Source organism: Mustelus asterias, chromosome 12 (genome assembly GCF_964213995.1).
Source record: "Mustelus asterias chromosome 12, sMusAst1.hap1.1, whole genome shotgun sequence".
In the NCBI taxonomy this organism is placed as follows: Eukaryota; Metazoa; Chordata; class Chondrichthyes; order Carcharhiniformes; family Triakidae; genus Mustelus; species Mustelus asterias.
In genome coordinates, this window is record NC_135812.1 from 54,837,753 (window position 1) to 54,863,307 (window position 25,555).

Sequence of the window (25,555 nt, forward strand, 5' to 3'; positions counted from 1 at the left end):
CTTTAGGGTTTTCCTTGATCCTACCTGCCAAAGACTTCTCATGTCCCCCCCTGGCTCTTCTTAGTTCTCTCTTCAGGTCCTTCCTGGCTAACTTGTAACTCTCAAGCGCCCTAACTGAGCCTTCACGTCTCATCTTTACATAAGTCTCCTTCTTCCTCTTCACAAGAGAATGAACTTCTTTAGTAAACCACGGTTCCCTCGCTCGACCACTTCCTCCCTGTCTGACAGGTACATACTTATCAAGAACACGCAGTAGCTGTTCCTTGAACAAGCTCCACATTTCAATTGTGCCCATCCCCTGCAGATTTCTTACCCATCCTACGCATCCTAAATCTCGCTTAATCGCACCATAATTTCCTTTCCCCCAGCTATAACACTTGCCCTGCGGTATATACCTATCCCTTTCCATCGCTAAAGTAAACGTAACCGAATTGTGGTCACTATCACGAAAGTGCTCACCTACCTCCAAATCTAACACCTGGTCTGGTTCATTACCCAGTACCAAATCCAATGTGGCCTCGCCTCTTGTTGGCCTATCTACATACTGTGTCAGGAAACCCTCCTGCACACATTGGACAAAAACTGACCCATCTAAAGTATTCAAACTATAGCGTTTCCAGTCAATATTTGTAAAGTTAAAGTCCCCCATAACAACTCCCCTGTTACTGTCGCTCCTATCCAGAATCATCTTTGCAATCCTTTCCTCTACATCTCTGGAACTTTTCGGAGACCTATAGAAAACTCCCAACAGGGTGACCTCTCCTTTCCTGTTTCTAACCTCAGCCCATACTACCTCAGTAGATGAGTCCTCATCAAACGTCCTTTCTGCCACCGTAATACTGTCCTTGACTAACAACGCCACACCTCTCCCTCCTTTACCACCTTCCCTGATCTTACTGAAACATCTAAACCCCGGAACCTGCAACAACCATTCCTGTCCCTGCTCTATCCATGTCTCCGAAATGGCCACAACATCGAAGTCCCACTTGGGAATGGTCTTCGGTCCAGCACAGCAAATGATCTTTTTCACAAACTGACTTCTGCCTTCACTGCTTCATGTTTAGCTGGGCTGTTTTCTGAAAAAAACACTGGCTCTCTCTCTTGTGCTGCTACTTCTTCAGCACCTCATCTGCATCTGTGTACTGCTTCCTGACCACAGCCCTCTGCCTACTAAAATGTATCGATCTCCAAGAACATCCTGTTCCCTTAGTTCTGCCCAATCAGGATTAAAAAATACATGGCCGTTTTGATTTATCTTTTTGCACAAACCAACACTTTCATTCTAACAGCATCCTTCTGTTTCGTGACAAAGGACCAGTCAAGAGACTATGCACAAAAAGGGGACCAAGTGAAATAATAATAGATGACCAACCAAATAATTTTCACCCCGGATACCAGCCAGGATAGGCCAAATCAAGCTGGTTGATATACATAAGAGGGAAGAAACTATTATTGTCACTGGAGAAATTAAACAAAATTTGGATATTTTGAAATTATGAAACCAACATTAAGCTTTTATCTGAGGACTTTCAATGGATCAAATAAACAGCTAACTTAAACTCACCAAACATTTGTCAGAATCATTCAGAAGACATAAGAACATAAGAAATAGGAGCAGGAGTAGGCCATCTAGCCCCTCGAGCCTGCCCGCCATTCAATAAGATCATGGCTGATCTGAAGTGGATCAGTTCCACTTACCCGCCTGATCCCCATAACCCCTAATTCCCTTACCGATCAGGAATCCATCTATCCGTGATTTAAACATATTCAACGAGGGAGCCTCCACCACTTCAGTGGGCAGAGAATTCCAGAGGTTCACCACCCTCTGAGAGAAGAACTTCCTCCTCAACTCTGTCCTAAACTGACCCCCCTTTATTTTGAGGCTGTGCCCTCTAGTTCTAGTTTCCTTTCTAAGTGGAAAGAATCTCTCCATCTCTACCCTATCCAGCCCCTTCATTATCTTATAGGTCTCTATAAGATCCTCCCTCAGCCTTCTAAATTCCAACGAGTACAAACCCAACCTGCTCAGTCTCTCCTCATAGTCAACACCCCTCATCTCTGGTATCAACCTGGTGAACCTTCTCTGCACTCCCTCCAAGGCCAATATATCCTTCCACAAATAAGGGGACCAATACTGCACACAGTATTCCAGCTGCGGCCTCACCAATGCCCTGTACTGATGCAGCAAGACATCTCTGCTTTTATATTCTATCCCCCTTGCGATATAGGCCAACATCCCATTTGCCTTCTTGATCACCTGTTGCACCTGCAGACTGGGTTTTTGCGTCTCATGCACAAGGACCCCCAGGTCCCTCTGCACAGCAGCATGTTGTAATTTCTTTCCATTTAGATAATAATCCAATTTGCTATTATTTCTTCCAAAGTGAATAACCTCGCATTTGTTAACGTTATTCTCCATCTGCCAGATCCTCGCCCATTCACTCAGCCTGTCCAAATCTCTCTGCAGACCTTCTACGCCCTCCACACGATTCACTTTTCCACTTATCTTTGTGTCGTCTGCAAACTTTGTTACCCTACACTCAGTCCCCTCCTCCAGATCGTCTATATAAATGGTAAATAGTTGAGGCCCCAGTACCAATCCGTGTGGCACGCCACTAGTTACCATCTGCCAACCAGAAAAGCACCCATTTATTCCGAGGGAATTGGGCAAAAAATTGAAATGATTTGAGTAACCAACTGGTGGGATGATATTTGGAATTGGGATACAAACGTACAGATACAATCATGGATAAAAATTGCTTCACACATTGTGATTATTGGTATCATTATGGTTTGATGTATCAGATCACTTAATCTCCATTTACTTTATTTCATTGCCTTTTTTTCATCTTATTCATCCATTTTATTATTTTATATTCTTAATATTTTTCCATTTCAAAAATCTCACTCTCCATTTTGTTCCACTTGCCCTCCCCTCACCCCATTTGGGCCATCTGCTGCATTCCTACTCTCTGCAACTTTGTCCTGCCATTGACACATTGTGATCTGTTAATGGACACCATTAGCACCATTCCTACCCTTCATCATCACCATTTACATTCCATTTGTCTATTTGTCTCTGCCATTCCTATTACTTACAGCCTCACCCTCACACAATAAATCTTGTCCAATTTTCCTTGTCTTGAACTCTGATGAAGGATCATCCAGACTTGGAACATTAGCTCAATTCTCTCTCCACAGATACTGTCAGATCTGCTTAGATTTTCCATAATTTTCTGTTTTTGTTTCGAATCCCAGCATCCGCGGTATTTTCTTTTACCATCACATTTCTCCCTCTTTAGTTCTGAAATAGAGATACGTTGGACGTGATACATTAACTGTTTCTCTCTCCACAGATACTGCCAGACCTGCTGCATTTTTCCAGTTCTTTCTGCATTTATTTTAGATCGATCTGTAGTGGTAGGAAAAACACTATTTACCATCCAGGATAAAATAAATGTCCTTCATCAGCTTTTGTGGATCATTTCAGTGGAAATGTGTCTTCCCAGGCTCAAAGAGCATCAGCCCACTGGAAGCAAAGTTGTGAGACCGGCCAGTCCAGCAGAAAGAAACCTCCGACCCTCCCACTTCACCCACTGTCAGAATGAACATGGTTCAGTCCTGGATGTGATTAACAGCAGCAATAACAGAATCCAACTCCTGTAATCACTTGTGAACTCACTGGCGTTTCCACAGATTGGATAACTGAGTGAATTTCTTCCCACTCACAGAGCAAGGTGAATGGTTTCTCCCGGTATGAAGTCATTGGTGTTCCCGCAATGTGGATGCTATTCTAAATCTCTTTGTGCAGTGAGAACAGCTGAACGGTCTCTCCTCAGTGTGAATGCGTTGGTGGGACATCAGTACCTGAGGCTTTTGACATCCCTCCCACAGTCAGAGCATTGAAAGGGTCTCTCACTGGTGTGAGTAATATAGTGTCTCAGCAGGCTAGATGTCTGAGTGAATCTCTGCCCAAACACAGAGCAGATAAATGGTTTCTTCCCAATGTGAACTTGCTGGTGTTCCTGCCATGTGGATGAGGTTCCAAATTTCATTGTGCAGTGAGAGAAGCTGAATGGTCTCTCCTCAGTGTGAATGCATTGGTGGGACTCCAGTTCTCCAGAGCTTTTGAAACCAATCCCACAGTCAGAGCATTTAAAGGGTCTCCCCTTGTTGTGAGTGAATTTGTGTGTCAGCAAGCTGGACAACTGAGGGAATCCCATCCCACACACAGAGCAGGTGAATGGCCTCTCCCCAGTGTGAACTCACTGCTGTACTTGCAGTGCAGATGATCTTCTAAATCTCTTTTCACAATGAGAGCAGCTGAACGGTCTCTCCTCAGTGTGAATTTGCTGGTGGGACATCAGATCTCGAAGCCTTTCGAAGCCTCTCCCACAGACAGAGCATTTAAAGGGCCTCCAACTGGTGGAGTGATGTTGTGACTATGCAGGTGGATAACTGAGTGAATCCCGTCCCACACACAGAGTAGGTGATTGTCCTCTCCCCAGTGTGACAACCTCAATGAATTTCCAACTGAGATGGGGATATGAATCCCTTCCCACAGTCCCCACATTTCCACAGCTTCCCCATGGTGTGGGTGTCCTTGTGACTCTCCAGGTTTGATGATCAATTGAAGCCCCGTCCACACAGTTACACAGCCTGAAAATACATCGCAGCATTCACAGCGGGGAGAGACTGTACCCGTGTTCTGTGAGAGATTTAACTGATTGTTTAACCTGGAGAGTCACAAGGACACCCGCACCATGGGGAGACCGTGGAAATGTGCGGACTGTGGGAAGGGATTCAGGGCCCCATCTCTGCTGGAAATTCATTGACGCAGTCACACTGGGGAGAGACCTGCCCTGTGTGTGGGGAGGGATTCACTCTGTCATCCAGCCTGCTGACACATCAGCAAGTTCACACTGGGGAGAGGCCATTTAACGCGGTGTGTATGGGAAGGGATTCACTGCTTCATCCAACCACAATCTCACTCACACCAATGAGAGACCCTTTAAATACTCTGCCTGTGGGAGTGGTTTCAAAAGCTCTCAGGAACTGGTGTCCCACCAGCACATTCACACTGAGAGGCCGTTCACCTGCTCTGTGTGAGGGAAGTGATTCACTCAGTCATTCAGCCTGCGAAGACACCAGCGCAGTCACAACAGAGAAAGACCATTCACCTGCTCTCCATGTTGAATGGGATTCACTCAGTCATCCCAGCTGCTGAGTCACAGTCTCACTCATATGAATGAAAGATCCTTTACATGCTTCGACTGTGGGAGCGGCTTCAAACATGCTGAGGGAGCACTAGCGCATTCACACTGGGGAAAGACCGTTCACCTGCTCTCGCTGCACAAAAAGATTTAGAACATCAGACATCCTGCAGAAACATCAGCGAGTTCACACCGAGGACAGGCCATTCCCTTCTCTGAGTGTGGGAGTGGCTTCAAAAGCTCTGGAGAACTGATGTCCCACCAGCACATTCACACTGAGGAGAGACCGTTCAGCTGCTCTCACTGCTCAAAGAGATTTAAAATGTCATTCGCACTGTGGGGCACACCAGCGAGTTCACACTGGGGAGAGACAATTCACCTACTCTCAGTGTGGGAAGGGATTCACTCAGTCATCCCGCCCACAGAGACACCAGTGAGTTCACAAGTGAGTACAGGGGTTGGATTCTGCTGTTGTTGTTCCTTTTTAAAAATATTTTATTTCAATTTGTCATCCAGACTGCTGAGTCACCAGCGAGTTCACAGTGGGGAGAGGCCTTTCACCTGCACTGTGTGGGAAGGGATTAACTCAGTTATCCAGCCTGCTGAATCACAAAGTCACTCACACCAATGAGGGACCCTTCAAATGCTTGGACTGTGGGAGTGGATTCAAAAGCCTTCATGGACTGATTTCCCACCAGCGCATTCACACTGAGGAGAGACTGTATGGCTGCTCTCACTGCACAAAGAGATTTAGAACGTCATTCCACCTGCACGTACACCAGAGAGTTCACACTGAGGAGAGACCATTCCCCTGCTATGTGTGGGAAGGGATTCATACAGTTATCCAGATTGTGGGTATACCAACAAGTTCACACAGTGTACAGGCCATTTACCTGCTCTCACAAAAGCTGATGAAGGACATTTATTTTGTCCTGGATAATAAAGTGTTTTTCCTATCACTACAGGTAGATATGAATTAAATACACAAAGAACTGGAAACATCCAGCAGGTCTGGCAACATCTATGATTTCTATGATAAAGAAACAAAGCAATTTTGTCACTAGATTACTTTAATTGGATCCTCAATTACTTTTCTCACTTCCTCTCATTATCAGGGATACAGTAGAATTGTTTCATACTATCCCTTTATCTCATTCTATACAATCCCTTATTCATACAGTTTCAAATGTTGAGGCTCATCAGAGTTTGAAGGTCTCTCTTGCCGGTACACTTATCTTCATTGCACATTCTTTACACACACAGCAATTAAACTTTTACATTTTACAGCAAAAAAAACACAGTTTTTCACTATAACTATTGATTATTATTGATCCTTTATTAATTTTTATTAATGACTTAGAGGAGAGGGCTGAAGGGTGGATCAGTAAATTTGCTGATGACACCAAGATTGGTGGAGTAGTGGATGAGGTGGAGGGCTGTTGTAGGCTGCAAAGAGACATAGATAGGATGCAAAGCTGGGCTGAAAAATGGCAAATGGAGTTTAACCCTGATAAATGTGAGGTGATTCATTTTGGTAGGACAAATTTAAATGTGGATTACAGGGTCAAAGGTAGGGTTCTGAAGACTGTGGAGGAACAGAGAGATCTTGGGGTCCATATCCACAGATCTCTAAAGGTTGCCACTCAAGTGGATAGGCCTATAGTGTGTTAGCTTTTATTAACAGGGGGTTGGAGTTGAAGAGCCGTGGGGTTATGCTGCAACTGTACAGGACCTTGGTGAGACCACATTTGGAATATTGTGTGCAGTTCTGGTCGCCTCACTATAAGAAGGATGTGGAAGCGCTGGAGAGTGCAGAGGAGATTTACCAGGATGCTGCCTGGTTTGGAGGGTAGGTCTTATGAGGAAAGGTTGAGGGAGCTAGGGCTGTTCTCTCTGGAGCGAAGGAGGCTGAGGGGAGACTTAATAGAGGTTTATAAAATGATGAAGGGGATAGATAGAGTGAACGTTCAAAGACTATTTCCTCGGGTGGATGGAGCTATTACAAGGGGGCATAACTATAGGGTTCGTGGTGGGAGATATAGGAAGGATATCAGAGGTAGGTTCTTTACGCAGAGAGTGGTTGGGATGTGGAATGGACTGCCTGCAGTGATAGTGGAGTCAGACACTTTAGGAACATTTAAGCGGTTATTGGATAGGCACATGGAGCACACCAGGATGATAGGGAGTGGGATAGCTTGATCTTGGTTTCAGATAAAGCTTGGCACAACATCGTGGGCCGAAGGGCCTGTTCTGTGCTGTACTGTTCTATGTTCTTAACTATAATTCAATTAAGGCTCACCAATTATTCAATCATCTGTTACTGACTGGTAGCTAATTATGACAGTAATCTTCAATTAATGCATTTGGTTAATGTTGGGGAAATTCCCAGTAGATTAGAGAAATTTCAAGTAACCAGAGGTTTAAGTTACTAATAAAATGCTAACAATTGTCTCTGAGCAGTTAAAGGTGGGGGTGAGCAGCCAGATATCGTTGTACATATTGGTACCAACGACACAGGTAGGAAAAGAGATGAGGTCCTGAAATGTGAATATAGAGAATTAGACAAAAGGCTAAAGTGCAGGACCTCGAAGATAGTAATTTCAGGACTACTACTGCTGCCACGTGCTAGTGAGAGTATGAATAGGAGGATTAGGCAGATGAATGCCTGGCTTGAGAGATGACGAAGGAGCAGTGCTCCGAAAGCTTATGGTATTTGCTACCAAATAAACCTGTTGGACTTTAACCTGGTGTTGTGAGACTTCTTGCTGTGTTGAGAGTGCAGGGGGCAGGGATTTAGATATTTGGATCATTGGGATCTTTTCTGGGGAAGGGGTGACCTGTTCAAGAGGGACTGGTTACACCTGAACTGGAGGGGGACTAATATCCTGGCGGGGAGATTTGCTAGAGCCACTTGGGAGGGTTTAAACTAGTTTGGCAGGGGGGCGGGATCCAAAGCAGTAGGGAGACAGAAGAGAAGTTTGAGGACAGCACAGAAGTTAAAGAGAGCACATTAAGTAGTAAAGGCAGTGTTAGTAATCCTAGTACCAGACAGATCAGGCAAAAGCAAGACAGAGAGCAAGGGAAGTCCAGATTCAACTGCATTTATTTCAATGCAAGAGGCCTGACGGGCAAGGCAGATGAACTCAGGGCATGGATGGGTACGTGGGACTGGGATATTATAGCAATTACTGAAACGTGGTTAAGGGAGGGACAGGACTGGCAGCTTAATGTTCCAGGGTACAGATGCTATAGGAAAGATAGAACAGGAGGTAAGAGAGGAGGGGGAGTTGCACTTTTGATTCGAGAAAACATCACGGCAATACTGAGAGGGGATATATCCGAGGGTTCGGCCACTGAGTCTATATGGGTACAACTGAGAAATAAGAAGGGGGAAATCACTTTGATAGTGTTGTTCCAAAGGCCTCCAAATAGTCAGCGGGAAATTGAGGAGCAAATATGTAAGGAGATTACAGATAGCTCCAAGAAAAATAGGGTGATAATAGTCGGAGATTTTAACTTTCCCAACATTGACTGGGACAGACGTAATATTAGAGGGTTGGATGGAAAGAAATTTGTTGTGTATTCAGGAGGAATTTCTCATTCAGTATGTGGATGGCCCGATTAGAGAGGGGGCAAAACTTGACCTCTTCTTGGGAAATAAGGAAGGGCAGGTGACAGAAGTGTTAGTGAGGGATCACTTTGGGACCAGTGACCATAATTCTATTAGTTTTAAGATAGCTATGGAGAATGATAGGTCTGGCCCAAAGGTTATAGTTCTAACTTGGGGCAAGGCCAATTTTGATGGTATCAGGCAGGAACTTTCAAAAGTTAATTAGGGGAGTCTGTGGGAAGGCAAAGGGACATCTGGTAAGTGGCAGGCTTTCAAAAGTATGTTAACCAGGGTTCAGGGTAAACACATTCCTCTTGGAGTGAAGGGCAAGGCTGGCAGAAGTAGGGAACCCTGGATGACTAGGGATATTGAGGCCCTGGTCAAGAAGAAGAAAGGGCACATGACACGCACAGGCAACTGGGATCAAGTGAATCCCTTGAAGAGTATAGGGGGTGTAGGAATAGAGTTAAGAGAGAAATCAGGAGGGCAAAAAGGGGACACAAGATTGTTTTGGCAGATAAGGCAAAGGAGAATCCACAGAGCTTCTACAAATACATAAAGGGCAAAAGAGTAACAAGGGAGAGAGTAGGGCCTCTTAAGGATCAACAAGGTCATCTATGTGCGGATCCACAAGAGATGGGTGAGATCCTAAATGAATATTTCTCATCACTATTTACTATTGAGAAAAGCTTGGATGTTAGGGAACTTGAGGAATGTACATGTTACAGAGAAGGATTTGCTGGAAGTCTTAAAGCGGATCAGGGTAGATAAAATCCCGGGACCTGATGAAGTGTATCCCAGGACATTGTGGGAAGCTAGGGAAGAAATTGCGGTTCCCCGAGCCGAGATATTTATATCATCGATTGTCACGGGTGAGGTACCTGAGGATTGGAGAGTGGCAAATGTTGTGCCTTTATTTAAAAAGGGCTGCAGGGAAAAGCCTGGGAACTACAGGCCAGTGAGCCTCACATCTGTGGTGGGTAAGTTGTTGGAAGGTATTTTGAGAGACAGGATCTACAGGCATTTAGAGACGCAAGGACTGATTAAGGACAGTCGGCATGGCTTTGTGAGTGGAAAATCATGTCTCACAAATTTGATTGAGTTTTTTGAAGGGGTAACCAAGAAGGTAGATGAGGGCAGTGCAGTCGATGTTGTCTACATGGACTTTAGCAAGGCCTTTGACAAGGTACCACATGATAGGTTGTTGCATCAGGTTAAATCTCACGGGATCCAGGTTGTGGTATCTAAATGGATACAAAATTGGCTTCTTGACAGAATGTGGAGATGCCGGCATTGGACTGGGATAAACACAGTAAGAAGTTTAACAACAGCAGGTTAAAGTCCATTTGTTCTTGACAGTTCAAGTTCTTGACAGAAGCCAGAGGATGGTTGTAGAGGGTTGTTTTTCAAACTGGAGTCCTGTGACCAGCGGTGTGCCTCAGGGATCAGTGCTGGTTCCACTGTTATTTGTCATTTATATTAATGGTTTGGATGAGAATATAGGAGGCATGTTTGCAGATGACACCAAGATTGGTGGCATAGTGGACAGTAAAGAAAGTTATCTCCAATTGCAACGGGATCTTGATCAATTGGGCCAGTAGACTGACGAATGGCAGCTGGAGTTTAATTTAGACAAATGCGAGGTGATGGATCTTGGTAGATTGAACCAGGGCTGGACTTACTCAGTTAATGGTAGGGCATTGGGGAGAGTTACAGAACAAAGAGCTCTAGGAGTACATGTTCATAGCTCCTTGAAAGTGGAGTCACAGGTGGACAGATCGGTGAAGGCATTCGGCATGCTTGGTTTCATCGGTCAGAACATTGAATACAGAAGTTGGGACATCTTGTTGAAGTTCTATGGGGCATTGGTAGGGCCACACTTGGAATACTGTGTGCAATTCTGGTAACCCTATTATAGAAAGGATACTATTAAACTAGAAAGACTACAGAAAAGATTTACTAGGATGCTACTGGGACTTGATGGTTTGAGTTATAAGGAGAGGCTGGATAGACTGGGACTTTTTTCTCTGGAGCGTAGAAGGCTGAGGGGTGATCTTATAGAGGTCTATAAAATAATGAGGGGCACAGTTCAGCTAGATAGTCAATATCTTTTCCCAAAGGTAGGGGAGTCCAAACCTAGAGGGCATAGGTAGGTATAAGGTGAGAGGGGAGAGATACAAAAGTGTTCAGAGGGGCAATTTCTTCACACAGAGGGTGGTGAGTGTCTGGGACAAGCTGCCAGAGGTAGTAGTAGAGGCGGGTACAATTTTGTCTTTTAAAAAGCATTTCGATAGTTACATGGGTAAGATGTGTATAGAGGGATATGGGCCAAATGCGGGCAATTGGGATTAGCTTAGGGGTTTAAAAAACAAGGGCGGCATGGACAAGTTGGGCCCCAGGGCCTGTTTCCATGCTGTAAACCTCCATGACTAATCAGTGAAATGACCTTAGATTAGATTTACAAGCTAACAGGGGAGAAGTCTACATAAGCCGCATATACATACAGTAAGAGATTTGAGTAAGTATGAGATTTGGACAGGTATTTCTGATTTAAACATGTATTTTGGATCTTTAAAAAATGTATTTTAGCTGTATGTTAAAGAAATCTGTACACTTTAGCCAAAGGCAGGTTGCCACAAAGCCCAATGGGGTGGGAGGCATATTGACACAAACCACAATCTTTAGGACAATGAAACTACAGAATGTGTAAGTTCTTATCAAGAACAGTTACTAGCAGTAAGGTCTTCTCAGCTCCTTCACGAATAGAGTAGTTCATATTGTGCAGATAAAGCAGGCCTTCTCATGAGTCCCTTATGAATAGGGTTGTTCACATTGTCCAGATAAAACAGGTAGAGTCCCTTATGAATAGAATTGTTCATATTCTCCAGATAAGGTAGGCCTTTTCAGACACAGGAATGTACATCTGTCTGGCCTTCCTATTGATGTAAGCAAGAGTTAGTGGGAACCTTAACTTGGACCTTTTTGGCCTAGCATCAGGGGTGTCTGAGCAACAGAGGGAAGAAGCATGTGGATTTTACAGACCAATGAAACCCCATGAGGTCAAAGACTAAATGCAATTGGCTAAAGTATAATGTAGATATTAATTGCGATTGATTTGAATTGAAACTGACTGGTTCATAACAGAAGGCAGGAAATGTAAACTTGAGAATGGTATAATTGACCTGTCTGATGTGTTGTAACCTCAGAATGGTGTTGGAATGCTCAAGGCCTTCTCTTGTAGTAAGGCATTGGACTGCCCAATGCCCAGTCTCACATCGATCATTGGTTAATAAAGATACGTCCTTAACTGGGACATTGGCTTTCATGAGTTTTTGTATTGGCTGAAGTTTTTGGTAATACCTAGCCTTCATAGAACCCCGCAAGTTAATACAAGATACAATGATTCAAAAATATACTCTGTGAAAGTCAATAGGAAACTCAATAGGTGGGCAGCATGATAGCACAGTGGTTAGCATTGCTGCTTCACAGTGCCAGGGACCCAGGTTCGATTCCAGACTTGGGTCACTGTCTGTGTGGAGTTTGCACATTCTCCCCGTGTCTGTGCGGGTTTCCTCCGGGTGCCTCGCACATTCTGCTGGTTAGGGCATTGACCCGAACAGGCACCGGACTATGGTGACTCGGGGAATTTCATTTCACTTCATTGCAGTTTTAATGTAAGTCTACTTTTGACTAATAAATAAACCTTTTTAACCTTTATAAGATTTCTTTCTTAATAATCTTGATCAGGTTGAAGAATCAGTCTTATTCTTGAGCCACACTTTGACAGAATAAAATGTCCTCTAGTTTATCAAAATCATTGAAGAATTCCTTAGTTTGAACAAGAACAAAGAACAAAGAACAGTACAGCACAGGAAACAGGCCCTTCGGCCCTCCAAGCCTGCGCCGCTCCTTGGTCCAACTTGACCAATCGTTTGTATCCCTCCATTCCCAGGCTGCTCATGTGACTATCCAGGTAAGTCTTAAACGATGTCAGCGTGCCTGCCTCCACCACCCTACTTGGCAGCGCATTCCAGGCCCCCACCACCCTCTGTGTAAAAAACGTCCCTCTGATATCTGAGTTATACTTCGCCCCTCTCAGCTTGAGCCCGTGACCCCTCGTGATCGTCACCTCCGACCTGGGAAAAAGCTTCCCACTGTTCACCCTATCTATACCCTGGACAACATCTGCTTGCTTGGCAGTGTCTAGAGGCTTTATTGTATCAAGATCTCGTCACGTGTTAGAGTTTAACATGGTTTCCTTGACCTTGTTACTTTTAACTGTGAATACAGATGAAAGTGATTTTTATTTCTGAGGCACCCCTACAGTTTCCGACATCACAACAGTGACCACACTTCAAAAGAACTTCATTGGCGGTAAATCACTTTCGGAGACCCTGTGGGCATGGCAGGAGCTGTAGAAATGTCATTTCTTTTTAGAAATAGTCCCACACTCAGTCCGCTCATGGAGATCATTAATAAAGACCGAGTCTTAATTTTGAGCAACAACCATGTCTTTCACTCCGTTTCCAAATGCCCTGTGAAAATCCAAACACAATATATCATGAAATTATTTGTTTTAAAACAGAATGAGTTATTGTGGTATGGAATTCACTGCCTGAAAATGGTTCAGGAAGAAAATTAAACTGTATCTTTCAAAAGGAAACTGGACAGATTCAAAATGAAATATGGGATTAATGGAAAAGCATGTTCAAAGGGATATCATGAGTACAATGGGTGGAATGGCCTCCTTCTCTGCTCTGAGACTCATTTGCATTTGAAGGTGGCGGTAAAAAGCTGGAACCCACTTGCTATGAGGGGGAGAGAAACAGAGATGATGGAATGTTTCCAAAAGGAAATTGGATGGGCACTTGAGGGAAATAAGCCTGCAGGGATAGAAATGGTTTGAGTCACAGGGAGCCAGCATGGACTTAATGGGCCAAATGGCCCCATTCCAGACCCCAATTCCTGACTGCTCTAAAGAGAGTGTCACCTGATGGGTATCCACAAAGCAAATGAAGACAGCAGCAAAGGCTGATGGTTATAAGAGCTAATTCTGTATCAGGCTGAGGACTATGGGAGCAGCAGGCTGAAGGGGTTCTGCAGTGAAGAATGGGCACAGGAGCTGATTGGATAGCGGCTGTTGCTCTGCCTCGAACAGACATCAAGTGAAAACAGACCCCTGTGTGTTGTGCTCTTGAGTGAAATACCACCCCCTGAGCGAGGCACAACTCCCTCAGCCTTCATGACTAAAAGCCAGTGACTGATTAGTGCCTGTTTTGTGAATATGTGACTGAAAGCACATCTCAGCCAGCGAGACCACTAGCAGAAGAAGACAAAGGGGTTTTGCCAGTGTTGACCTGCAGGAACAATTAACGCACAAAAGTTCCCCCGAGTCCGGGACTCAGAGAATTTGGAACTGAAGCCCATTGGCAGGGAGCCTGATTAACTTGCCTCGCCTCACAATGGGTAGTATTTGAGTTCAAGCTGTCAGTTTTGTGTCTTGTTCAATCAGTATTTTAGCAAGTGTTGAGTAAAAAGGCAGTTCAAGTGTTTATTGAGTGTTTGAAGGTAATTGACTTTCCAGCAAGTTAAGGAAAGAATAGTTCATGTTCATTGAGTGTTTTTCTTTAACCTTAATAAAGATGGAGGTGTACAAAATATTCTGTGTCAGCATTTTGTTGTCCGCCACATTGGTTGATGCCCTACTCTGAGGATCAACAAGAGAAATTTCAGCTGCTCCAGTCTCTCCAACTCACTGAAGTCCCTCATCCCTGGAGCCATTCTCATAAATCTCCTCTGCACCCTCTCTAAGAACTTCACATCTTTCCTAAAGTGTGGGGCCCACCTATAGGGTTCCATTCTAGAGGGATAGAATTGAAAAGCAGGGAGGTTCTGTTCAGCTTGTTTAGAACCAGGGTTAGACTACACTGGGAGCACTGTCAACATTTGTGATCTCCATTTAGAAAAAGGAAATAGAGGCACTGGAGAAGGAGCAGCAAAGATTCACAAGAATAATCCCAGAACTGAGAGCATTTAACCCTCAGGAAAGACTGGGGCAGCTTTTCTCCAGAAAAGAGAAGACTGAAGGGTGACCTGATGGAAGTCTTTAAGATTATGAAGGGGTTCAATAACCCAATAGGGATTTGAGGAGAAACCTCTTTACCCAGCGAGTGGTGAGAATGTGGAACTCACTACCACAGCGAGTGGTTGGTGAATAACATGAATACATTGAAGGGGAAGCTGATACATACATGAGGGTGAAAGGAATAGAAGGATATGCTGATGGGGGAGATGAAGAGGGGTGGGTGGAGGCTCATGTGGAGCATAAATACTGACGTAGACCAATTGAGCCGACTGGCCCGGCCCTGTGCTGTAGCCTCAATGGAACAGAGACTAGAGTAGAATGGAGTATTTATTTTAGATCTACCTGCAGTGGTAGGAAAAACACTGTTTACTATCCAGGATAAAATAAATGTCCTTCATCAGCTTTTGTGGATCATTTCAGTGGAAATGTGCCCTCCCAGGCTCAAAGAGCATCAGCCTCCTGGAAGCAAAGTCATGAGACCAGCCAGTTCAGCAGAAAGAAACCCTCCGACCCTCCCACTTCACCCACTGTCAGAAGGAACATGGCTCAGTCTGGATGTGATTAACAGCAGCAATAACAGCAGAATCCAACCCCTCTCATCTCTTGTGAACTCGCTGGTGTCTCAGCAGGAGGAATGAATTTGTTCCCACACAGAGCAGCAGAACGGTCTCTCCTCAGTGTCAATGCACTGGTGGACCATCAGTTCCTGAGAGCTTTTGAAGCCACTCTCACAGTCAGAGCAATTAAAGAGTCTCTCTGTTTCTAAGTGACATTGTGCCTCAGCAAGTGGGGTATTGAGTGAATCCTTTCGCACACACTGAGCAGGTGAATGATCTGTCCCAGTGTGAACTCTCTGCTGTCTCCTCAGTGGGCCTTCCAATCCTCTTTGTGCAGTGAGAACAGCTGAATGGTTTCTCCCTGGTGTGAATACGCTGGGACACCAGATGCTCACCAATTTTGAAGCCACTCCCGCAGTCTGAGCATTTGTAGGGTTTCTCCTGGGAGTGAGTGACTTCGTATCTGTGCAGGCTGGATAACCGAGTGAATCTTCTCACATATAGAGCAGGTGAATGGCCTCTCTGCAGTGTGAACTCGCTGGTGTACCTGCAGGTTGGATGACTTTCTAAATCTCAATGTTCATGAGATATAGGAGCAGAATTTAGGCCATTCGGCCCATCGAGTCTGCTCCGCCATTCGATCATGGCTGATATGCTTCTGATCCCCATTTTCCTGCCTTCTCTCCATAACCAATTAAAAATCTGTCTCAAGTCCTCCTTAAATTTACTCACTGTCCCAACATCCACCACACTTTGAGGTAGCGAATTCCACAGATTCACAACCCTTTGGGAGAAGTAGTTTTTCCTCAACTCTGTTTTGAATTTGCTACCCCTCACCCTAGAATGCCCTACAAGAGGAAGCATCCGCTCCACATCTACTTTATTCCTAACTTCTATCATTTTATATGCCCCAATTTAATCTCCCTTCATTCTTCTAAATTCCAGAGAATATAGGCCTAAACTGTTCAATCTCTCTTCACATGACATCTCTGGAATCAATCTGGTGAACCTCCTCTGAACTGCCTCCAGTGCCACTACATCTTTCCTCAAATACAGGGGCCAGAACTGTGCCCAATACTCCAGGTGCGGCCTCACCAATGTCTTGTATAGTTGCAACAGTACTTCCTTACCTTTATATTCTATTCCTTTAGCTATAAATGCCAACATTCCATTCGCTTTCTTTATTGTCTGCTGTACCTGCATGCTAGTTTTCTGTCACTCTTGAAGAAGGACACCCAGATCCCTCTGCACCGGAGCACCCCAAAGTCTCTCCCCATTTAGATAATAAGTCACTTTCCCATTTTTCCAATCAAAATGCATGACCTTACACTTATCCGCGTTAATCTCCATCTGCCACATTTTGGCCCACTCTCCTAACCTATCTATATCCATTTGTAAGGTTCTTATTTCCTCATTGCAACTTACTGTCCCACCTATTTCTGTGTCATCTGCATATTTGGCTATAGAGCCTACTATCCCTGTATCCAAGTCATTAATATAAACTTGTAAATAGCTCGATCTTCAGCAGCCCCAGGACCAGGGGCACCAGGAGGGTTACAGGAGGAGGGATCAGGATACAGATGGGTAGAACAAGAGCGCAGTACGCCAAACTATTTCCTGACATGGACGTGGGAGACCAATGGCTGGAACCAGGACAGGGAATACAGGGATGATAGGATAGAACATTGGGGGACCAATGGAGGAATAGGAAATACAGGATAATAGGGCAGGCCGGGGGATCTCTGAGGATAGCATCACCAGGAAGAATGCAGGGGATTCCAGGGAAAGCAGCCAACAACCCAACCACACGGGGGCAAGGGAACAGCAGAGCATGGAAGACACAGGGGAGGAAAGTGAGGGGGATGGGGCACACGATATATTGGGATTCGGGAAACACAAACAGGGAAAGCCAGGAAACGGACAGGGGAACACCAAAAAGTCAGAGTCGAACAAAGGGACACAGGATACCCTATTAGACAGCCCGGAGCTTTGGGGAAACACAAACACAAGCTTCACGGGAACAGGGGGACAAGATACAGATCTCCAGGAAAACATGATAGATAGATCACGGAATCTGTACAGCTCAACACAGGACAAGATCCCCTCACACACAAATCCCAGTAGAAGCCAAACCAGCACAGCCTATGGGGAAGAAACACAAGAAACAAAATAGGGCAAAGATAAGTATGGAACAGCAGTTAAAATAGTGTACAGAATGACCCAGGCAGCACACCACCTAGTACACCTTGAATCAGAATCAGAGAGCCCCAGAGGAATTAGAAAAATAACAAAATAACTAATGACAGTAATTAGCAGACATAACAAAGGACACAGAAAAACAATTTAAAATAATTGCAGAAAATTGGACAAGATGCACCATGGAGATCCGAAAATCCCACTATGAAAATAATCTAGAAAGATGGAGCAAAGAATGGAAAGGGAGAGTAAGGACAGATCGCACTGAGGAGGTCTTAAACACAGCATTTAGGTGGAATGGAAGAAACATGGGAAACAGGGCCACGCACAGCACACTACAGAGAATCAGGGAACACATCCAACAGATTACAGGTAAAAGAAATAAAAATTGGGGCAGCACAACACGAGGAGGCATATAGCGGGGGCACAGGAAGTAACACAATACACAACAGGGAGACAGCCACTAACAACAGTAAAATGGAACGCAGCAAGAACATACAAATCACTGTTAACATGGGGAGTGATGCAACACAAGGTAACACCGACAAAACAGGACACACCAACCAGGGAAACATGAACAACATGGCATAACAGGTTTACAGACAAAACAGGTAGCAGGGATGAAAACATGGCATCACTGACCATCTCACCAAACCAAGAGCATGCCAACAACCCATTGCGCAAAAACAGAGGACAACAACAAGGGGCTGGGAAAACACAGAACCCACCTCACCTAGCCTTTAGAGAGACGGACACAATCCGCAATCCCCCAAAAAAACACCCTGGAGAGAACAGAAAATCAGACAGGGACACAACCAAATTAGAGACCAAAAATACCAGAAACCACAAGGGAAACAACAGACATCAAGGAAACCCCGAACACCACAGGGAGAAAGCGAGGGGACACGATGAGAAAAGCAAAGGGGGAGGTGGCTAGATGGGTGGAGAACCTGCTTGGTCACAGAAGACAGAGGGTGGTAGTGGAAGGGTCTTTTTCTGGCTGGAGGCCTGTGACTAGTGGTGTTCCGCAGGGCTCTGTATTGGGACCTCTGCTGTTTGTGATTTATAGAAACGATCTGGAAGAAGGTGTAACTGGCGTGATCAGTAAGTTTGCGGACGACACAAAATTGGCAGGACTTGCAGATAGTGAGCTGCATTGTCAGAACCTACAGAAGGATATAGATAGGCTGGAAATTTGGGCAAAGAAATGGCAGATGGAGTTCAATCCTGATGAATGCAAAGTGATGCATTTTGGTAGAAATAATGTAGGGAGGAGCTATACGATAAATGGCAGAGCCATAAAGGGTGTAGATACGCAGAGGGACCTGGGTGTGCAAGTCCACAGATCCTTGAAGGTGACGTCACAGGTGGAGAAGGTGGCGAAGAAGGCATATGGCATGCTTGCCTTTATAGGACGGGGCATAGAGTATAAAAGTTGGGGTCTGATGTTGCAGATGTATAGAACGTTGGTTCGGCCGCATTTGGAATACTGCGTCCAGTTCTGGTCGCCACACTACCAGAAGGACGTGGAGGCCTTGGAGAGAGTACAGAGGAGGTTTACCAGGATGTTGCCTGGTATGGAGGGGCTTAGTTATGAGGAGAGATTGGGTAAACTGGGGTTGTTCTCCCTGGAAAGACGGAGGATGAGGGGAGACTTAATAGAAGTGTATAAAATTATGAAAGGCATAGATAGAGTGAACGGTGGAAAGCTTTTCCCCAGGTCGGTGGTGACGTTCACGAGGGTTCATAGGTTCAAGGTGAAGGGGGGGGAGGTTTAACACAGATATCAGACGGACATATTTTACACAGAGGGTGGTGGGGGCCTGGAATGCGCTGCCAGGCAAGGTGGTGGAGGCGGACACATTGGGAACGTTTAAGACTTATCTAGATAGCCATATGAACGGAGTGGGAATGGAGGGATACAAAAGAATGGTCTAGTTTGGACCAGGGAGCGGCACGGGCTTGGAGGGCCGAAGGGCCTGTTCCTGTGCTGTATTGTTCTTTGTTCAAGCCCCAAATCTCACCAGGGATGAAGTATTTAAAATGATGATAAAAAAATATTACCGACAAATTAGAATCAAGGAAAGGGCAGGGATGAGGGAAAATGGATGACTGGACAGAGGAGGAACAGAAAAGGGGGAAAGAAATAGATAGATGGGAATCCAACACTCTGGAGCCAAAACAGAGAAACAGGGATATCCCCACCTGGATACACAACAGTACACGGGAAATCAATCCAACCGGACAAACAAAACGGCATAACACTGACCCCCAGGAGAGAAAACAGGGAGACATTGATGCGCGATAAATCACACGGGAGGCAGGATGTACCTGGGAAATAAAGGCTTTTATTGCCAACAATAACGGAGCTACTATATACAGTATACAATCCCAGACTAAAGGGTCACCAGGCAGAGCAGTGACCTTTATACCTCTCCCAGAAGGCGGAGCCAACTGGGGTGTACCATAGGACTATATTAACAGGTAGAACAGCCCAACCCTAACCCCAACAGTAACATATTTACAGACTCATAATACTGGCCAAACCATGGCTCAGCACTCCTGGTGGTAACCAACAATGGTTCACCACATTCACCCCTCCTTTTAAAACAAAGGCCAGCGGGGCACAAAAAAACAGAACAACTGTTCATCTGTCTACAAGTTCAAACGGTTTGGGGGACCACACCGTCGCTGCGACCTCCTCAACACCGGCGATGACGCCGGTTCAGGCAATCGCGGTGACCTTCTCTCCAAGGCAGTGTCCAGTGACTCCTCCAGTTCCTCACGGGCTGGTAGACCACGAGGTGGTGACAATCCGCTGGACTCGAGCACGCCTCGAGGTGGCGACAATCTCCTGGACTCAGGCAAGCTGTACACGGTAGTAAGAGGGTTAAGTGGTGGTCCCGATACTGCCCGCGCCGTGTCAGGAGGAGAGATAATGGTCGGGGGGTCCCTAACTGGGGGCGTGGGAGCGACTGGGGTTTCCAAGCCCCCTGCTGGTGCCAGATCTCGAATCAAGACCGTGTCCTCTCGCCCGTCAGGATATGCCACATAGGCATATTGAGGGTTGGCGTGGAGGAGATGGACCTGTTCAACCAAAGGGTCGGACTTGCGGGTCCTAACATGCCGCCGCAGGAGGACAGGTCCTGAGTACGTCAACCAAGACGGTAATGAGGTCCCAGAGGAAGACTTCGTAGGGAATGAAAACATTCTCTCATGAGGAGTAGCGTTGGTTGCCGTACACAGGAGTGAGCGTATGGAGTGGAGTGCATCAGGGAGTACCCTCTTGCCAACGGGAGACTGGAAGACCTTTAGACCTCAACGCCAGTAAGACAGCCTTCCAGACTGTAGCATTCTCTCGTTCAACCTGTCTGTTACCCCTTGGGTTGTAGCTCGTGGTTCTACTAGAGGCAATCCCATATGAGAGCAGGTATTGCCTCAAGTCGTCGCTCATGAACGACGAGCCCCTATCACTGTGGATATAACAGGGGTAACCGAACAGGGTGAAAAGATGCCGTAATGCCTTGATAACCGTGGCAGCAGTCATATCAGAACAGGGAATGACAAAAGGGAATCGTGAGTACTCATCAAACACATTGAGGAAGTACACGTTCCGATCTGTCGAGGGAAGGGGGCCCTTGAAGTCCACACTCAGTCTTTCGAAAGGACGAGTGGCCTTAATGAGGTGTGCCCTGTCAGGTCGGTAGAAGTACGGTTTGCATTCCGCGCATACCTGGCAGCTTCTGGTTATGGACCTGACATCCTCCACCGAGTAGGGTAGATTCCGGGCCTTTATGAAGTGGAAGAGCTGAGTGACCCCCGGATGGCAGAGGTAATTGTGGAGAGCCTGTAATCGATTCTCCTGCACACTAGCGCATGTTCCACACAACAGGGCGTCCGAGGGCTCGTTGAGCTTCCCTGGACGGTACATGATATCATAATTGTAGGTGGAGAGTTCGATTCTCCACCTCAAGATTTTATCATTCTTGATCTTACCCCGTAACGTGTTGTTGAACATGAACGCCACGGACCGCTGGTCCGTGAGCAGAGTGAACCGTTTTCCCGCCAAGTAATGGCGCCAATGCCGAACGGCCTCCACAATGGCCTGGGCCTCCTTTTCCACCGCAGAATGCCGAATTTCAGGGCCTTGGAGGGTGCGAGAGAAAAAGGCGACGGGCCTGCCCGCCTGGTTAAGTGTGGCGGCCAGGGCGAAATCAGATGCATCACTCTCCACCTGGAAGGGGATGGACTCATCAAGAGCGTGCATCGTGGCTTTCGCGATGTCGGCTTTTATTCCTGCAAAGGCTAAGCGAGCCTCTGTTGTTAGGGGAAAGGAGGTAGACTTGATGAGCGGACGGGCTTTGTCCGCATAATTGGGAACCCACTGTGCACAGTATGAGAAGAAGCCTAAGCATCTTCTCAGTGCTTTGATGCTAGTGGGCAGGGGGAGTTCGAGGAGGGGATGCATACGGTCTGGATCAGGGCCAAGGACCCCGTTTTCCACCACGTATCCGAGGATAGCTAGGCGACGCGTGCGAAATACACACTTCTCCCTGTTGTAGGTCAGATTCAGGCAAGATGCAGTGCGTAAGAATCTAAGAAGGTTGGCATTGTGGTCCTGCTGGTCATGGCCGCAGATGGTGACGTTATCCAGGTACGGGAAGGTAGCCCGCAGCCCGTTCTGGTCCACCATTCGGTCCATAGCACGCTGGAAGACCGAGACCCCATTCGTGACACCAAAGTGAACCCTTAAAAAGTGGTACAGGCGACCATACGCCTCAAAGGCCGTGTATTGTCGGTCCTCTGGGCGAATGGGGAGCTGGTGGTAAGCAGATTTTAAGTCGATGGTGGAGAACACCCGGTACTGCGCAATCTGATTGACCATGTCAGATATGCGCGGGAGGGGATACGCATCCAGCTGTGTGTATCTGTTAATGGTCTGACTATAGTCTATGACCATCCGGGGTTTGTTCCCATTCTTAACCACCACGACTTGCGCTCTCCATGGACTAGCACTAGGTTGGATGATCCCTTCCTTGAGGAGCCACTGAACTTCAGATCAAATGAAGATCCGATCCTCAGCGCTGTAACGCCTGCTCTTTGTTGCGATGGGCTTGCAGCCTGGCACGAGATTCTGGAATAGGGAGGGTGTGGTAATCCTGAGCATCGAGAGACTACATGTGGAACGCATTGGGCAATTTAGAGGCTGCAGAGCTCCCACTGAAAGCGGAGGGAGTGGCCCATCGTACTGCAGGGTTACACTCTTCAGGTGGACCATAAAATCTAGTCCTAGGAGTATCGTCGCGCAAAGGTGCGGTAACACAAGGAGCCTGAAGTTCTCGTAAACCGTGCCCTGCACCGTCAGGTTGACCACGCAGCTCCCTAGCACGGTGACAGACCGGGACCTTGACGCCATCGAAATTGTCTGCTTGACAGTCCGAATCTGGAGACCGCACCGCTTAACGGTGTCAGGGTGAATGAAGCTCTCCGTGCTCCTGCTGTCAAACAAACAATAAATCTGGCGTCCGTTTACCTGTATGTCCATCATGGACTTGTCGAGTCTGTGAGGCTTGGCCTGGTCCAGGATGATTGACGCCACCGTTGGATCGTGGGTGCAACTGCAGGCAGCTGAGATGGTTGATGACGGCCCCTGCTGGTCATTTGCGGTCAGTGCCGACCAAAATGGCTGCCCCCATAGGTCGCACGTGGTCGATGGCGCCAAAACCGGCGGCCCCTGCAGGTCGCACGTGTCTTGCGACTCCGTCGTTAGGAATGGCGACGCCCTGGAATCGCACGTGGTGGAAGACCTCGAAGACGCAGAAGACAAGGAGGCCGGCTCCGGGGAGTCACACGCCGCACTGCTGTGTTTGGAGGGTGGTTTGGTCCGGCATACTTTGGAATAATGTCCCTTCTTGCCGCAGGCGGAGCACAACACCGCTTTAGCTGGACATCGCTGCCGAGGGTGTTTCACCCCCCCACAGAAGTAACACCGCGGGCCACCTGGAGCTGCTGCCGTCGTCAGGTCGGAGGCTGGAAACGCAATCGCGCAGTTTTTCGAACCCGCTGAATAAAGTGGAGTCTGCGGCTGCACCTGCCACAATGTCCCCATGCGGTCGTCGGGGTACATCTCCAGACTTTTGGAGGCCGTTTCTAGAGCGTCAGCTAACTCTACGGTTTTAGTGAGGTTGAGGTTACCTTGCTCCAGCAGCCGAAGGCGGATGTACGACGAGCCGATTCCCGCCACAAACGCATCTCGAACTAGGTCGCTCATGTACTGGGCCGCCGACACTGGCTTGCAGTTGCAGGCTCTGGCTAGCTGCTGAAGCTCGCACGCGTACTGTTCCGTCGTTTCGCCGGGCTGCCGCCGTCGAGTGGCTAGAAGGTGTCGAGCAGGGATCTCATTCGGCGGTTTGTTGTATCGCTTTTTGAGAAGCTCGAGGGCCCCTTTGTATTCTTGGGCCTCACGGATCGCTAAGTATACAGCGTCGCTTACCCTCGCGTGGAGGACCCGGAGTCTGTCGGCGTCGTTGTGGACCGCTGTGGAGGCGTTGAGGTAATCTTGGAAACACTTCAACCAATGGTCGAAAGTGTTCGAGGCTCCCGCCGCACGTGGGTCCAATGTAATCGCGCAGATCGGGTTTCAGCATTTGCTCCATGGTTTTCTTTTGTTTTTTTTTGTCAAAAACATTTTTCTTGTTGGCAATAAAATTGATGCGCGATAAATCACACGGGAGGCAGGATGTACCCGGGAAATAAAGGCTTTTATTGCCAACAATAACGGAGCTACTATATACAGTATACAATCCCAGACTAAAGGGTCACCAGGCAGAGCAGTGACCTTTATACCTCTCCCAGAAGGCGGAGCCAACTGGGGTGTACCATAGGACTATATTAACAGGTAGAACAGCCCAACCCTAACCCCAACAGTAACATATCTACAGACTCCTAGTGCTGGCCAAACCATGGCTCAGCACTCCTGGTGGTAACCAACAATGGTTCACCACAGACATGCAACATCGTAAACAGGAGCACGAACACCAGACTCAAAACACACCGGCGAGCTAAAGCTAGGAGGGACAGGAGTGTAACGCAAAACACAACACCCACAACTCCAAATGTATAAATGGGCTGGGAGGTTTCTAGACACATAGAAAAACCCCCACCAACACACAATCAAACAAGAATGCTCAGAACGCACAATGCAGTAACAACAAGACACCCAAACACACACCAAAAAAACAGAGACTGGACTCTCACACCATTAAAACTCATATTAGTCATGGGAGACTCAAACCTGAGCAGGATTGACCACTGCCCCAATGGGGCAACACAAATAGATAGCTTCCCGAGGGAAAAATTCATACATGCCCAGGCAATCCTGGAGAAACTACATCCCACACTCATCGTATCAATAGGGATCAACAACAGGAGCCAAAAGGGCCCAACCGCATCAATACAGCTACAAATACTCCTAAGAATGGCCCGAGTAAAATTCCCAAATGCCTGTATTTTACCGGTAGCTTTGAACTACAGTCGGAACCTCCCTAAAGAGGAGGAAGCAACCATACTAGAATTAAATAAATTCATAAATACACAGGACCACATACCAACAGTCAACTCTTTAAGGTGGGATAGGATAACAGACACTGGAAGCCACAGCCCAACACATGATCTCAAAATGGTTGAAGGCTTTAAACTAAAGCGCACAGAAGCCCGAGCAGAGGAACATGCAACCAGGGATAACACATCCCCTCAGCAGGCAAGACAGTCATAAATCTGAGCACTATCTTCCAGCTGACAGAAACACAAAGAAGGACCTTAGAGAAGGGGCTTTCCTATGTACCCATAGCCAAATGGAGGGAGATCTCAAAGACTTCTACAGAAAAACAAAACT

General features: G+C 46.6%; 1 protein-coding gene across 1 annotated transcript in view; it reads right to left on the bottom strand.

Annotated features, from left to right (window-relative positions):
- LOC144502017 (uncharacterized) overlaps positions 1 to 25,555 on the bottom strand; it is a 194,521-nt gene that overhangs the window by 80,755 nt on the left and 88,211 nt on the right. The window contains exon 4 of the mRNA XM_078226033.1: positions 3,920 to 4,025. Coding sequence (XP_078082159.1) covers positions 3,920 to 4,025 — 106 coding nt within the window. The remainder of the gene's footprint in view (positions 1 to 3,919; positions 4,026 to 25,555) is intronic.